This window comes from Labrus bergylta, chromosome 11 (assembly GCF_963930695.1).
Source record: "Labrus bergylta chromosome 11, fLabBer1.1, whole genome shotgun sequence".
In the NCBI taxonomy this organism is placed as follows: Eukaryota; Metazoa; Chordata; class Actinopteri; order Labriformes; family Labridae; genus Labrus; species Labrus bergylta.
In genome coordinates this window covers 31200089-31217588 of record NC_089205.1, presented here as the reverse complement: position 1 = coordinate 31217588, position 17500 = coordinate 31200089, and the positions used below count along the sequence as shown (strand labels likewise).

The 17500-nt window shown below is 47.4% G+C and overlaps 3 protein-coding genes across 6 annotated transcripts in view; 1 reads left to right on the top strand and 2 right to left on the bottom strand.

Annotated features, from left to right (window-relative positions):
• The window catches only part of LOC110005063 (diacylglycerol kinase delta), a 44720-nt gene extending 43980 nt beyond the window's left edge, over positions 1–740 (bottom strand). Inside the window, 1 exon segment of the mRNA XM_065960372.1 lies at positions 567–740. Within this exon segment, the coding sequence (XP_065816444.1) occupies positions 567–704 (138 nt within the window). The 5' untranslated portion in view covers positions 705–740.
• A 3634-nt stretch (positions 741–4374) lies between these two features.
• Positions 4375–8234, top strand: LOC136180541 (complement C1q and tumor necrosis factor-related protein 9-like). The gene is made up of 5 exons (XM_065960699.1): positions 4375–5487; positions 5737–6033; positions 6111–6191; positions 6270–6350; positions 6516–8234. The coding sequence occupies exons 2-5, from the start codon at positions 5739–5741 to the stop codon at positions 7430–7432; spliced, it is 1374 nt and encodes a 457-aa protein (XP_065816771.1). The 5' UTR covers positions 4375–5487; positions 5737–5738; the 3' UTR covers positions 7433–8234.
• A 7815-nt stretch (positions 8235–16049) lies between these two features.
• Positions 16050–17500, bottom strand: part of atg16l1 (ATG16 autophagy related 16-like 1 (S. cerevisiae)) — a 20375-nt gene continuing 18924 nt past the window's right edge. For all 4 annotated transcript variants that reach the window (XM_065960258.1, XM_065960259.1, XM_065960257.1 and 1 more), the window contains 5 exons: positions 17418–17500; positions 17134–17283; positions 16905–16952; positions 16699–16800; positions 16050–16559 (listed from right to left, as the gene is read on the bottom strand). The exon at positions 17418–17500 is cut by the window's right edge and continues 23 nt beyond it. In XM_065960258.1, the coding sequence (XP_065816330.1) occupies positions 16466–16559; positions 16699–16800; positions 16905–16952; positions 17134–17283; positions 17418–17500 (477 nt within the window). In that variant the 3' untranslated portion in view covers positions 16050–16465. The remainder of the gene's footprint in view (positions 16560–16698; positions 16801–16904; positions 16953–17133; positions 17284–17417) is intronic.

Genomic DNA, 17500 nt, shown 5'->3' with positions numbered 1-17500 from the left:
CAGGAAACATCCAGTGAGAAAGTTTAACCGGGACAGAAACAGCTGTGGCCTTTACCCCGAACAGAAGAGCCAAACCCCAAAAGAAATCCGTCTTAATTAAAGTAAAACTCTAAAAAAATAAAAAACCCGAGTAGATTAAACCGGAACTAAACTCGATCCCGGTTCATCCAAAGCCTCTCTAAAGATCGGCTCCATCCAAATCCAGCAGCAGCCGTGATTTCTATCCAAACACCGAGAAACTGAGCGCTGCACACCGGCTGCTGAGGCTGCCTCAGCGGGCTTCAGGTACACCGTCTCCTCCCGTTACAAACCGGACTCATGATTAACCCGGTGATGTCCGGGCTGACTGCTGTGAGCCGGATCATCTAACGGTCCCAGTATATCCGGAAAACATCGTCCTGATAGTTCATTTATCATTTCATTAGTCACCTCAGCTGGAGATGTTTCAGTGGACAGATTTTAATATGGAGTTCAGTGTTTGCGAGCAGAGGGGGGATCTCGGGCGGCCCCGCTGGATGAAAACAGACCCTGACCCGGGTCCGGTTCCGGACTGTCCCCGGGCTTACCTTGCTGCGGATCTGACCAGACGTCGACACTTTTCGAATGAGTTTCTGCGGGCTTCCGGGCTCCTGCTCCGGCTCGCTGTCCGATGACTCCTCCGGGCACCGGGCCGCGGCTGACTCCGATCCCCCTGCCTCCGCCATCCTGCCATCAGACCCCCGGGAGGACCAGGGGAGGGAGCGCCCCCCAGCGGCGGAGACCCGATAGCACAGAGGCCGAGCTGAGAGAGGCGTTTACTGACCTCTGGTGGTCAGGACATAAACAATAACAACTGAAATCAAACTAAATAAAGAAACACCCCAAACTAACAGATGCTGCAAGTAATGTAGACAAAGAAGTAATGTAGACAAAGAAGTAATGTAGACAAAGAAGTAATGTAAACAAAGAAGTAATGTAGACAAAGAAGTAATGTAAACAAAGCAATGTAGACAAAGAAGTAATGTAAACAAAGTAATGTAGACAAAGAAGTAATGTAAACAAAGAAGTAATGTAAACAAAGTAATGTAAACAAAGAAGTAATGTAAACAAAGTAATGTAAACAAAGAAGTAATGTGAACAAAGTAATGTAGACAAAGAAGTAATGTAAACAAAGTAATGTAGACAAAGAAGTAATGTAAACAAAGTAATGTAAACAAAGAAGTAATGTGAACAAAGTAATGTAAACAAAGAAGTAATGTAAACAAAGTAATGTAGACAAAGAAGTAATGTAAACAAAGTAATGTAGACAAAGAAGTAATGTAAACAAAGAAGTAATGTAAACAAAGTAATGTAAACAAAGAAGTAATGTAGACAAAGAAGTAATGTAAACAAAGAAGTAATGTAGACAAAGAAGTAATGTAGACAAAGAAGTAATGTAAACAAAGTAATGTAAACAAAGAAGTAATGTAAACAAAGAAGTAATGTAGACAAAGAAGTAATGTAAACAAAGAAGTAATGTAAACAAAGTAATGTAAACAAAGAAGTAATGTAAACAAAGAAGTGTAAACAAAGAAGTAATGTAGACAAAGAAGTAATGTAGACAAAGAAGTAATGTAAACAAAGTAATGTAAACGAAGAAGTAATGTAAACAAAGAAGTAATGTAAAAAAAGAAGTGTAAACAAAGAAGTAATGTAAACAAAGAAGTGATGTAAACAAAGAAGTAATGTAGACAAAGAAGTAATGTAAACAAAGTAATGTAAACAAAGAAGTAATGTAAACAAAGAAGTAATGTAGACAAAGAAGTAATGTAAACAAAGAAGTAATGTAAACAAAGTAATGTAAACAAAGAAGTAATGTAAACAAAGAAGTAATGTAGACAAAGAAGTAATGTAAACAAAGAAGTGATGTAAACAAAGAAGTAATGTAAACAAAGAAGTAATGTAAACAAAGTAATGTAAACAAAGAAGTGTAAACAAAGAAGTAATGTAAACAAAGAAGTAATGTAGACAAAGAAGTAATATAAACAAAGTAATGTAAACAAAGAAGTAATGTAAACAAAGAAGTAATGTAAACAAAGTAATGTAAACAAAGAAGTGATGTAAACAAAGAAGTGATGTAAACAAAGAAGTAATGTAAACAAAGTAATGTAAACAAAGAAGTAATGTAAACAAAGAAGTGTAAACAAAGAAGTAATGTAAACAAAGAAGTGATGTAGACAAAGAAGTAATGTAAAAAAAGAAGTGTAAACAAAGAAGTAATGTAAACAAAGAAGTGTAAACAAAGAAGTAATGTAAACAAAGTAATGTAGACAAAGAAGTAATGTAAAAAAAGAAGTGTAAACAAAGAAGTAATGTAAACAAAGAAGTGATGTAAACAAAGAAGTAATGTAGACAAAGAAGTAATGTAAACAAAGAAGTAATGTAGACAAAGAAGTAATGTAAACAAAGTAATGTAAACAAAGAAGTAATGTAAACAAAGTAATGTAAACAAAGAAGTAATGTAAACAAAGAAGTGTAAACAAAGAAGTAATGTAGACAAAGAAGTAATGTAGACAAAGAAGTAATGTAAACAAAGTAATGTAAACAAAGAAGTAATGTAAACAAAGAAGTGTAAACAAAGAAGTAATGTAAACAAAGAAGTGATGTAGACAAAGAAGTAATGTAAAAAAAGAAGTGTAAACAAAGAAGTAATGTAAACAAAGAAGTGTAAACAAAGAAGTAATGTAAACAAAGTAATGTAGACAAAGAAGTAATGTAAAAAAAGAAGTGTAAACAAAGAAGTAATGTAAACAAAGAAGTGATGTAAACAAAGAAGTAATGTAGACAAAGAAGTAATGTAAACAAAGAAGTAATGTAGACAAAGAAGTAATGTAAACAAAGAAGTAATGTAAACAAAGTAATGTAAACAAAGTAATGTAAACAAAGAAGTAATGTAAACAAAGTAATGTAAACAAAGTAATGTAAACAAAGAAGTAATGTAAACAAAGTAATGTAAACAAAGAAGTAATGTAAACAAAGAAGTAATGTAGACAAAGAAGTAATGTAGACAAAGAAGTAATGTAGACAAAGACGTAATGTAAACAAAGAAGTAATGTAGACAAAGAAGTAATGTAGACAAAGACGTAATGTAAACAAAGAAGTAATGTAGACAAAGACATCATAAACATCAGAGAGAAAAACATAAATATATGAGCCTGTGTCTGCAGTCCAAAGGCTTCTACAGCAGAGATGTGACCTCTTATGTCCTGGATCCAGAATAACCCTCTCTCCAAAATGTTTGGATAGGTCACATGAATAAATGCACCTGTATGTATGTTACATTTAGAACAGGTGTAAAATAAGTTCTATGGAAACATTTGAAATGTTGTTCATGTAAAGCGATCGAGGTGAACCCCCCAGAACACGTTCCCACAGTGACCTCAAAGATTCAGAATCTGAAGAAACAGAAGACACCTCCAGTAGAGACCTTTAGCAGGAGAACTCCAATGATGCCCCGCCAGTCTCGAAATCGTCTTTTATTATTGTTTTTACGGATATGGCTCTGACGGCAGATGTTACATCCTGAGCGTTTGAAATAAATAACAGGGTTCTGGGTTCAGGGTTCTGGATTCAGGGTTCAAGGTACTCAAGCGGTCCTTCCTGCTGCCCTCCATGACAACTGCGGCCCCCCAGGTGACCCAGATGGAGGCTCCCGTCCCGGTTCCCAGGTGTTTCCCTCAGTGTCTCACCTATAGACACGGCGTGGAAGCAGGATCAGGTGACAGGCTTCAGACAGGTGAGCTTCACTCTGAGGGGGTCTCAATTACACCGGTGCTTTATGAGGACGGCCTCTGAAGTCCTAAACCAGGTCACCTTACATAAGAAACAGAGGGGCTGGGTGGTGGGAACTGACCCACCTGGGCCAAGTAACATCACTTTCACATGACCGAGAACAAAGGTTCAAGATGTCATCAATCAGAACACCTGATGGCTCTCTACCTGTCATCAATCAGAACACCTGAGGGCTCTCTACCTGTCATCAATCAGAACACCTGAGGGCTCTCTACCTGTCATCAATCAGAACACCTGAGGGCTCTCTACCTGTATCAGAACACCTGAGGGCTCTCTACCTGTCATCAATCAGAACACCTGAGGGCTCTCTACCTGTCATCAATCAGAACACCTGAGGGCTCTCTACCTATCATCAATCAGAACACCTGAGGGCTCTCTACCTGTCATCAATCAGAACACCTGAGGGCTCTCTACCTATCATCAATCAGAACACCTGAGGGCTCTCTACCTGTCATCAATCAGAACACCTGAGGGCTCTCTACCTGTATCAGAACACCTGAGGGCTCTCTACCTGTATCAGAACACCTGAGGGCTCTCTACCTGTCATCAATCAGAACACCTGAGGGCTCTCTACCTGTCATCAATCAGAACACCTGAGGGCTCTCTACCTGTCATCAATCAGAACACCTGAGGGCTCTCTACCTGAATCAGAACACCTGAAGGCTCTCTACCTGTATCAGAACACGTGAGGGCTCTCTACCTGAATCAGAACACCTGAGGGCTCTCTACCTGTCATCAATCAGAACACCTGAGGGCTCTCTACCTGTCATCAATCAGAACACCTGAGGGCTCTCTACCTGTATCAGATCTTCCGAGGGCTCTCTACCTGTATCAGAACACCTGAGGGCTCTCTACCTGAATCAGAACACCTGAAGGCTCTCTACCTGTATCAGAACACGTGAGGGCTCTCTACCTGTATCAGAACACCTGAGGGCTCGCTACCTGTATCAGAACACCTGAAGGCTCTCTACCTGTATCAGAACACGTGAGGGCTCTCTACCTGTATCAGAACACCTGAGGGCTCGCTACCTGTATCAGAACACCTGAAGGCTCTCTACCTGTATCAGAACACGTGAGGGCTCTCTACCTGAATCAGAACACCTGAGGGCTCTCTACCTGAATCAGAACACCTGAGGGCTCTCTACCTGAATCAGAACACCTGAGGGCTCTCTACCTGTCATCGATCAGAACACCTGAGTTGCAAATTGAGTGCATGGTTTAATTCTGATCACTGATCAATGTCCTCACCTCAGGTGTGTGCTCAGGTGTGAAAACAGATCCACTTGAGGACCAGAACTGTAACGGTCAGACTGCTGCTCCCCACATGTCAATCACAAATGATCACACCTGAGACCCCATGTACCTGCAGGCCCCCATTTCATATACGTCTCTATAACGTGTTGGTTTGTGTGTGTGTGTGTGTGTGTTGGTTTGTGTGTGTGTGTGATGTGACACCTGTGTGTCTGTGATGTGATACCTGTGTGTGTAATCAGGTCACTCCATGCATTAAAGAGAAAACAAAACAAAGGCCTACTTTCAAACTAAGGTTCACACATTTACACCTGTGTGTGTGTGTGTGGGGGGGAGCAAGTGGGCGGGGTCAGGGTGTTATATTAACAGCTGTCAGTCCTCAGGTGAGACCAGTCCTCAGGTGACTTGAAGACTTCATACGATTCGGTGAGTGTTCATCTTTAAAGATTCTATAACACCACAGAAGTCTGAAGCCCGGCTCACTCTGCCTCACACACTTCAGGATGGTTCTAACATTAGAGTGACATGGAGGAACAACTAGTGACCTCTTGTGACCTCTCAGGCGGTCAAATGTGTGTGTGTTTAATGTGTGTGTGGATCTAATTCTCTGTCTGTCTGTCTGTCTGTCTGTCTGTCTGTCTGTCTGTCTCTCTCTCTCTCTCTCTCTCTCTCTAGAAATGACCATCTTTAACTTCCTGTTGTCCGGGCTCTTCTTCGTTGTCATGGCTATGTCGGAGTCCCCCCTCCAGGCTCCGCCCACACCTCCTGGCCTGCCCATGCATGGTCCCGGGCGTATGTTTTTCCCTGAAGGAGAGAACATGACGGGTCCTGGAGACCTGGACCTGGAAGAGTACTGTCAGGTCCTGCTACAGGTCCCGGTCCCCCCAGACCAGCTCCCCTGGTACTGTCAGTGCACGCAGTGCAGGAGCGAGCCAGGGCCTAAAGGAGAGCCCGGAGAGCGCGGCGTGCCAGGTGAGAGGAGGAGCAGAGGACGCCGTCTGAGTGAAATATAAAAACTCATCAGTAACCATGCTACGTGTTTGTCACAGGACGTCCAGGAAGTCCTGGGAGGAGAGGGATGACGGGATTCAGAGGTCCTCCAGGTTTCGTAGGCAGAGCAGGGATCAAAGGTACTACATTACCCATCATCCTTTGCTGCTACTTCCTGTTTGTGAACTGGTGATGATGTGTTTGTGTTCGACCTTCAGGACAGAAAGGAGAGGAAGGCGAGAAGGGCGAGCAAGGAACGCAGGGATTCACCGGCGCCAAAGGAGGCCGAGGGTTCAAAGGTGAGCATCAGAGATGAGACTGGACCCGTTCTTAAGGGACCGTCCTGGTCCAGATCGTAGATGTAGATCGTAAAAAATTTGCCAAAGCCAAAACATTTGGAGCTCCCCCTGCTGACTGGCTGCAGTATAGGTCTCTGATCTGATCTTGTTTCTGTGGTCCTGCAGGAGACAAAGGTGAACCAGGTCTGGAGGGCCGCTCAGGGGTACAGGGTCCAAAAGGAGACGATGGGGTCTGTCCAGAGTCCTGTGACTCCAGCCATGTCCCCCCAGGACCACCTGGTCTACCTGGCCCTTCAGGATCCAGAGGTCTGCCTGGCCGTCCTGGACTGACAGGGTCTAAGGGTCCAAAAGGGGACATGGGTGAGGTCGGGGTCCCAGGAGTCCCTGGATCTGTGGGTGGGAAAGGAGAGTCAGGATCCCCTGGGGACTGCAATTGTACCGATGGTGGAGATGGGGCTCCAGGGCCCAAGGGTGGCAAAGGGGACATGGGGAACCAGGGTCAGGTGGGGGTATCAGGTCCTCAGGGTCCACAGGGGGACATGGGGCCCATGGGGATGATGGGTCCTCCTGGTCCCTGCATGCCCCCAATCCAGTCAGCCTTCTCTGCAGGACTTGAGACCAGCTACCCCCCACCCAATGCCCCTGTGGTGTTTTCAAAAGTCCTCTACAACCTACAGGGGGGGTACGACCCAGTGTCCGGACTCTACACCGCCCCCATTAACGGAACGTATGTGTTCAGCTTCCATCTGACAGTCCATGAGCGAGTTCTTAAAGTGGGTCTGTTCCACAACTTCAGACCAGTTGTAATAACGACTGACCCCAAAGTCCTCGGGACCACGTCACACTCCGTGGTCCTGCACCTGGCCCGAGGGGACCAGGTCTGGGTTCAGGTGAAGAACTCTGTCACTAACGGGATGTACGCGGGCGCCGAGTCGAGCAGCACCTTCTCTGGATTCCTGCTCCACCCTGAGTCATGTGACCTGGTCTCACTGAGGAGCCCCGTCCCCTTTGGGAGCCCCCCTGAGGGGGAGTACAGCTGGGTCAGCATGACGGGGTCCACGACTGAAGGAGGATCCAAATAGCTTCAGTGAACATGCTGGTGGGAGGAGTCACATCAGGACCACCGGAGAGTGCTGCAGGGGACTTCCGTACGATTCATTGTCCCCTTGTGCTGCCAAACATCCAGCAAGGCCCCGCCCCTTTAGTACTATGAACCACCAATAAGACATCCACATGTGAACAGAAAGGCCCCGCCCCTTTAGTACTATGAACCACCAATAAGACATCCACATGTGAACAGAAAGGCCCCGCCCCTTTAGTACTATGAACCACCAATAAGACATCCACATGTGAACAGAAAGGCCCCGCCCCTTTAGTACTATGAACCACCAATAAGACAACTTATGGTATGGGTTTTATTTTGGAGAGTCAGCTTCCTGTTTCCTGTCAGTGTGAATACAGAGTCATGCTGTTTTAAACTCTGCATGAAGACATGCTGAAAGTCTGCTTTACATTTTTCTGTTAATGAATCAACAGCTGCTGAAGTTTAAACAGATTACAGAACAGAAGAAGAAGAAAGTATTCTCCTGTGTTTTTTCCATTTACTCAAAATGAATGTTGAGCCTGAGCAGCTCCTGTAGTCTGGGCTCATCTCAGAGGTTAGCTTGAGCTGTAGAAAGAATCCAGGTATGACTCCACCCAGTCCCGCCCTGCTGGGCTGTGATTGGCTGAAGATATCTGTCAGCTAAATATGACTGATAATTTTTACCTGGACAGGTAACAGGTAACTGTTCAACCGGTTTGTTTGGTTGTATCTTAATGATGTTTCTGTGATCCCTGAACCTGTGTGGCGATGATGATGAGTAGATTAAATAATGAAAACACTTCCAGGCTGATCGTGTGTATTTGCTCGTGTTCATCAAACAGAAAACTACTGATCCTAGAGTTTCTGGTTCCAGATCAGCTGATTAGAGTTAATAAAAGATATAAAAGATAAGCTCCATTTTTGGGTAAAATGTATTAACTAAATAAAATCAAAACAATTCAATTAAACTTTGTGACCAATTATATTTTAGATTAAATCAAATTATTAAGTTAATTCAGAATATGAACTAAACACAATGTAAAAACACTTTGAATAAGTTTAATGAAAACAATTCTAGTAGACTTTATATGACTTGATTGGTTATACTCGATCTATCAGTTCAGGAGTAAAGGTAACATCATGATGTCTTTCAGCTGGAGAAGACGTCACGTTGTTACAGGTGAGTGAAATGGTTATATTGTAATTCAATAAATATCATTTCATCAACTTTATTCAATTAAAACCAGTGGAAGTTGTAGTTTGACCAAAATGACCGTTTGAAAGCTCCAGTTTTTAATAGTGGAAGAGTAAATGTGACGCTAGCAAAATCGGTTTGAACACGGGTTAGCGTCCCCGCTTTGACCTCGTTATGTGGTCACTCGCAGCCACGCAGTCACTCGCAGTCACTCGCAGCCACTCGCAGCCACGCAGTCACTCGCAGTCACTCGCAGCCACTCGCAGCCACGCAGTCACTCGCAGCCACGCAGTCACTCGCAGTCACTCGCAGTCACTCGCAGCCACGCAGTCACACGCAGTCACTCGCAGTCACTCGCAGCCACTCGCAGCCACTCGCAGTCTCACGCAGTCACTCGCAGCCACGCAGTCACTCGCAGTCACTCGCAGTCACTCGCAGCCACGCAGTCACACGCAGTCACTCGCAGTCACTCGCAGCCACTCGCAGCCACTCGCAGTCACACGCAGTCACACGCAGTCACTCGCAGTCACTCGCAGCCACTCGCAGTCACACGCAGTCTCACGCAGTCACTCACAGCCTCACAGTCACTCGCAGTCACTCGCAGTCACTCACAGTCTCACGCAGTCACACACAGTCACACACAGTCACTCACAGCCTCACAGTCACACACAGTCACTCACAGTCTCACGCAGTCACACACAGTCACACACAGTCACTCACAGCCTCACAGTCACACACAGTCACTCACAGTCTCACGCAGTCACACACAGTCACACACAGTCACTCACAGCCTCACAGTCACTCACAGTCACACACAGTCACTCACAGTCACTCACAGCCTCACAGTCACACAGTCACTCACAGCCACACACAGTCACACACAGTCACTCACAGCCACACACAGTCACACACAGCCACTCACAGTCACACACAGTCACACACAGCCACTCACAGTCACACACAGCCACTCACAGTCACACACAGTCACTCACAGCCACTCACAGTCACACACAGTCACTCACAGCCTCACAGTCACACAGTCACTCACAGCCACACACAGTCACTCACAGCCACACACAGTCACACACAGCCACTCACAGTCACACACAGCCACTCACAGTCACACACAGCCACACACAGTCACACACAGTCACTCACAGCCTCACAGTCACACAGTCACTCACAGCCACACACAGTCACACAGTCACTCACAGCCACACACAGTCACACACAGCCACACACAGCCACTCACAGTCACACACAGCCACTCACAGTCACACAGTCACTCACAGCCACACACAGTCACACACAGTCACTCACAGCCACACACAGTCACACACAGCCACTCACAGTCACACACAGTCACACACAGCCACACACAGTCACACACAGCCACTCACAGTCACACACAGTCACTCACAGCCACTCACAGTCACACACAGTCACTCACAGTCACACACAGTCACTCACAGTCACACACAGTCACTCACAGCCTCACAGTCACTCACAGTCACACACAGTCACTCACAGTCACTCACAGTCACTCACAGTCACTCACAGTCACACACAGTCACACACAGTCACTCACAGCCACTCACAGTCACACACAGTCACTCACAGTCACACACAGTCACACACAGCCTCAGTCACTCACAGTCACACACAGTCACACACAGTCACTCACAGCCACTCACAGTCACTCACAGTCACACACAGTCACACACAGCCTCAGTCACACACAGTCACTCACAGCCACTCACAGTCACACACAGTCACTCACAGCCACACAGTCACACACAGTCACACAGTCAGTCACTCAGTCACACACAACCACTCAGTCACACACAGCCACTCAGTCACACACAGTCACACAGTCACACACAGTCATACAGTCACACAGTCACTCACAGTCACACAGTCACACACACAGCCACTCAGTCAGTCACTCAGTCACACACAGTCACTCAGTCACTCACAGTCACACACAGTCACACACAGTCACACACAGCCTCACAGTCACTCACAGTCACACACAGTCACTCACAGTCACACACAGTCACACACAGTCACTCACAGCCACACACAGTCACACACAGTCACACACAGTCACTCACAGTCACACAGTCAGTCACTCAGTCACACACAGCCACTCAGTCACACACAGTCACACAGTCACTCACAGTCACTCACAGCCACTCACAGTCACACAGTCACTCAGTCACACACAGTCACACAGTCACACACAGTCACTCACAGCCACTCACAGTCACACACAGTCACTCACAGTCACTCACAGCCTCACAGTCACTCACAGTCACACACAGTCACTCACAGTCACTCACAGTCACACACAGCCACTCACAGTCACTCACAGCCTCACACAGTCACACACAGTCACTCACAGCCACACACAGTCACTCACAGTCACTCACAGTCACACAGTCACTCACAGCCACACACAGTCACACACAGCCACTCACAGCCACTCACAGTCACACACAGTCACTCACAGCCACACACAGTCACACACAGCCACTCACAGTCACACACAGTCACTCACAGCCACTCACAGTCACACACAGTCACACACAGCCACACACAGTCACTCACAGTCACACACAGTCACTCACAGTCACACACAGTCACTCACAGCCTCACAGTCACTCACAGTCACACACAGTCACTCACAGCCACACACAGTCACTCACAGTCACTCACAGTCACTCACAGTCACTCACAGTCACTCACAGTCACACACAGTCACACACAGTCACTCACAGCCACTCACAGTCACACACAGTCACACAGTCACACACAGTCACACACAGCCTCAGTCACTCACAGTCACACACAGTCACTCACAGCCACTCACAGTCACACACAGTCACTCACAGTCACTCACAGTCACACACAGTCACTCACAGTCACTCACAGTCACTCACAGCCACACAGTCACACACAGTCACACAGTCAGTCACTCAGTCACACACAGCCACTCAGTCACACACAGTCACACACAGTCATACAGTCACACAGTCACTCACAGTCACACAGTCACACACAGTCACTCAGTCACTCAGTCACTCACAGTCACACACAGTCACACACAGTCACACACAGTCACTCACAGTCACTCACAGTCACTCACAGTCACACTCACAGTCACTCACAGTCACTCACAGTCACTCAGTCAGTCACTCAGTCAGTCACTCAGTCACACACAGTCACTCAGTCACTCAGTCACTCACAGTCACACACAGTCACACACAGTCACACACAGTCACTCACAGTCACTCACAGTCACTCACAGTCACTCACAGTCACACTCACAGTCACTCACAGTCACTCACAGTCACTCACAGTCACACACAGTCACTCACAGTCACTCACAGTCACACTCACAGTCACTCACAGTCACTCACAGTCACTCACAGTCACTCACAGTCACACACAGTCACTCACAGTCACTCACAGTCACACTCACAGCCACTCAGTCACACACAGTCACTCACAGCCACTCACAGCCACTCACAGTCACACACAGTCACTCACAGTCACTCACAGTCACTCACAGTCACTCACAGTCACACACAGTCACACACAGTCACACACAGTCACTCACAGCCACTCACAGTCACACACAGTCACTCACAGTCACACACAGTCACACACAGCCTCAGTCACTCACAGTCACACACAGTCACTCACAGTCACTCACAGCCACACAGTCACACACAGTCACACAGTCAGTCACTCAGTCACACACAGCCACTCAGTCACACACAGCCACTCAGTCACACACAGTCACACAGTCACACACAGTCATACAGTCACACAGTCACTCACAGTCACACAGTCACACACACAGCCACTCAGTCAGTCACTCAGTCACACACAGTCACTCAGTCACTCAGTCACTCACAGTCACACACAGTCACACACAGTCACACACAGCCTCACAGTCACTCACAGTCACACACAGTCACTCACAGTCACACACAGTCACACACAGTCACTCACAGCCACACACAGTCACACACAGTCACACACAGTCACTCACAGTCACTCACAGTCACTCAGTCACACACAGCCACTCAGTCACACACAGTCACACAGTCACTCACAGTCACTCACAGCCACTCACAGTCACACACAGTCACACACAGTCACACAGTCACTCACAGCCACTCACAGTCACACACAGTCACTCACAGTCACTCACAGCCTCACAGTCACTCACAGTCACACACAGTCACTCACAGTCACTCACAGTCACACACAGCCACTCACAGTCACTCACAGCCACACACAGTCACTCACAGCCTCACAGTCACTCACAGTCACACAGTCACTCACAGCCACACACAGTCACACACAGCCACTCACAGCCACTCACAGTCACACACAGTCACTCACAGCCACACACAGTCACACACAGCCACTCACAGTCACACACAGTCACTCACAGCCACTCACAGTCACACACAGTCACACACAGCCACACACAGTCACTCACAGTCACACACAGTCACTCACAGTCACACACAGTCACTCACAGCCTCACAGTCACTCACAGTCACACACAGTCACTCACAGCCTCACAGTCACTCACAGTCACACAGTCACTCACAGCCACACACAGTCACACACAGTCACTCACAGTCACTCACAGTCACTCACAGTCACACACAGTCACACACAGTCACTCACAGCCACTCACAGTCACACACAGTCACTCACAGTCACACACAGTCACACACAGTCACTCACAGCCACTCACAGTCACTCACAGTCACTCACAGCCACTCACAGCCACTCACAGTCACACACAGTCACTCACAGTCACACACAGTCACTCACAGTCACACACAGTCACACACAGTCACTCACAGCCACTCACAGTCACTCACAGTCACACACAGTCACTCACAGTCACACACAGTCACACACAGCCTCAGTCACTCACAGTCACACACAGTCACTCACAGCCACTCACAGTCACACACAGTCACTCACAGTCACTCACAGCCACACAGTCACACAGTCAGTCACTCAGTCACACACAGCCACTCAGTCACACACAGTCACACAGTCACACACAGTCATACAGTCACACAGTCACTCACAGTCACACAGTCACACACAGTCACTCAGTCACTCAGTCACTCACAGTCACACACAGTCACACACAGTCACACACAGTCACTCACAGTCACTCACAGTCACTCACAGTCACACTCACAGTCACTCACAGTCACTCAGTCAGTCACTCAGTCAGTCACTCAGTCACACACAGTCACTCAGTCACTCAGTCACTCACAGTCACACACAGTCACACACAGTCACTCACAGTCACTCACAGTCACTCACAGTCACTCACAGTCACACACAGTCACTCACAGTCACACACAGTCACTCACAGTCACTCACAGTCACTCACAGTCACTCACAGTCACTCACAATCACACACAGTCACTCACAGTCACACACAGTCACTCACAGTCACTCACAGTCACTCACAGTCACTCACAGTCACACACAGTCACTCACAGTCACTCACAGTCACACACAGTCACTCACAGTCACACACAGTCACACACACAGTCACTCACAGTCACACACAGTCACTCACAGTCACTCACAGTCACACTCACAGCCACTCAGTCACACACAGTCACTCACAGCCACTCACAGCCACTCACAGTCACACACAGTCACTCACAGTCACACACAGCCTCACAGTCACTCACAGTCACACACAGTCACTCACAGTCACACACAGTCACACACAGTCACACACAGTCACACACAGTCACACACAGTCACTCACAGTCACACACAGTCACTCACAGTCACACAGTCAGTCACTCAGTCACACACAGCCACTCAGTCACACACAGTCACACAGTCACTCACAGTCACTCACAGTCACTCACAGTCACACAGTCACTCAGTCACACACAGTCACACAGTCACTCAGTCACACACAGTCACACACAGTCACTCACAGTCACACAGTCACTCAGTCACACACAGTCACACACAGTCACTCACAGTCACACACAGTCACACACAGTCACTCACAGCCACACACAGTCACACACAGTCACACACAGTCACACACAGTCACTCACAGTCACACACAGCCACACACAGTCACACACAGTCACACACAGTCACACACAGTCACTCACAGTCACTCACAGCCACACACAGTCACACACAGTCACACACAGTCACACACAGTCACACACAGTCACACACAGCCACACACAGTCACACACAGTCACACACAGTCACACACAGTCACTCACAGTCACTCACAGTCACTCACAGTCACTCAGTCACTCACAGTCACACACACAGTCACTCACAGTCACTCACAGTCACTCACAGTCACACACAGTCACACAGTCACTCAGTCACACACAGTCACACACAGTCACTCACAGTCACACACAGTCACACACAGTCACACACAGTCACTCACAGTCACACACAGTCACTCACAGTCACTCACAGTCACACACACAGTCACTCACAGTCACACACACAGTCACTCACAGTCACACACACAGTCACTCACAGTCACACACACAGTCACTCACAGTCACACACACAGTCACACAGTCACACACACAGTCACACACACAGTCACTCACAGTCACACACAGTCACTCACAGTCACACACAGTCACACACACAGTCACTCACAGTCACACACAGTCACTCACACAGTCACTCAGTCACACACAGTCACTCACAGTCACACACAGTCACACACACAGTCACTCAGTCACACACAGTCACACAGTCACACACACAGTCACTCAGTCACTTACAGTCACACACAGTCACACACACAGTCACACACAGTCACACACAGTCATTCAGTCACACACAGTCACACACACAGTCACTTAGTCACACACAGTCACACACTCAGTCACACACACAGTCACACACAGTCATTCAGTCACACACAGTCACACACAGTCACACACAGTCACACTCAGTCACACACACAGTCACACACAGTCACACACACAGTCACACACAGTCATTCAGTCACACACAGTCATTCAGTCACACACAGTCATTCAGTCACACACAGTCACACTCACAGAGTCACACACACAGTCACACAGCCACTCAGTCACACACACAGTCACACAGCCACTCAGTCACACACGGTTAATTAATATTCACGTGGAGCGGGGGGGAGGAGCCTGAAGATGGTCAACCGTAACACTCACATTTATTTTGAAATACTGAGCTTTAAGGTCTAACAGACTGTTAGGAATTAGTTGCTGACTTCTGTATTAATGTTGTTTGGCTATCATTAGCTAATGAGCGGCCCTCAGGAGGACCACAGCCACAGGTTGAACCACCAAACAAATATAAAGACATATAAACCATGAAGAGCACAGATGTGTTTTATTTTTTATCAGCTCACAAACACACGAGTCATCTCCTCTCCTCCTTACCTCTTCTCCGACAAGGTGAGGAGAGGAGGAGGCGGTCCTTCAGAGCGTTTGTCCATCTGTTGCCATGGTAACCGCTCTGTTTATCACCTGTCACATGAACAGTCATAAGATCATATATATTTATAAAATGTTTGTCACGTTCATCTCCTTCTTTACGCTTCTTTAAAGTCCTCCTTAATCCAAGATGGCCGCTGAGATAGACGCGGCGGTCCCAGGATGGCGTATACAAGTCGTCCTCCAAACGTGACAAAGATAAAGTCAGTCTGACTGATCAGCTGATCGACTCATTTATATCTCCCACACACACACATGTCCTGCTGTGACTCCGCCCCTCAGCTCCATCAGCCAATCACATGTCAGACCACAGGATGGCCTTGCTTCCTTTCTCCACGCTGACCACGAACGACCCGGACGGGGACCAGGACACCGCGTTGATGGCTGAGCTGCAGACACAGTGACATCATCATAATCAGTGACATCATCACCTGGGAGGTATTAATGAATCAGTGATGTCACAGCGTCACTCTGAGCTGACTGGCTCCTGTTTATGACATCACACTCTTATGGCTGATCACTTCTTACTTGTGGTTTCGGTCTAGAGTCCGCTCCACTTTCCCCGTCAGAACATTCCAGACGTACAGAGCGCCATCAGCTGATCCTCCGACCACGTAGGCCCCGTCAGGACTACACACACACACACAGTTTTCAGTTGATGCTGATCTTCTCGTGTGTTTGTGCTCCACATCGTGTTACAAAGAGACTCAACAAGTTCAGACTGAAGGACTCACCTGTAGGTCACTCTGGTCCAGTCTGCTCCACACTTGAAACCCTGAGCACTGAACACACACACACACACACACACACACACACACACACACACAGAGATTAGACCTCCAGTGTTAAAACAAAGGAGCCAACACAGAAGAATCACAAACTGCAGTTCCTCCAGTGTCCTCCAGAGTGTGTCTCCAGCAGTGAGTCAGTCCTCACAGGGTTAGGACCTGGTGTGTGTATCACCTGAACGTCTGTCTGACGGCGTTGGTGCGCAGGTCTATGATCTTGAGCAGGTCGTCTCTGGAGCAGGTCAGCAGCTCACTGCGGTCGTGGTTTAGGTCTAAAGATGTGACTCTGCCCTGCAGCTCGAGCTCCCGGACTATACTCTCCGATCTGCTCCACGACAAACACACAAACATGACATCGAGCTGCTGGGGATCACGTTTTTATACAGTCTCAGTTTCATGTTGCTTCCTGATGAACTCTAGTCTTTTATTTTGAAAATCTGTGATGTCATTAGGACTAACCTGATGTCCCAGAATCGAACCTTCTTATCAAAGTGGGCGCTCATCACACACTGCTCAGTACACACAATGTCATTACAGCTGGA

What these genes read in the sequence shown, in the direction of transcription:
- LOC136180541 (XM_065960699.1), top strand. Translation starts at nt 5,739, where the DNA reads ATGACCATCTTTAACTTCCTGTTGTCCGGGCTCTTCTTCGTTGTCATG. An exon ending in CGGAGAGCGCGGCGTGCCAG is followed by an intron (nt 6,034 to 6,110) that starts GTGAGAGGAGGA and finishes TGTTTGTCACAG; the next exon opens with GACGTCCAGGAAGTCCTGGG. An exon ending in AGGAGGCCGAGGGTTCAAAG is followed by an intron (nt 6,351 to 6,515) that starts GTGAGCATCAGA and finishes GTGGTCCTGCAG; the next exon opens with GAGACAAAGGTGAACCAGGT.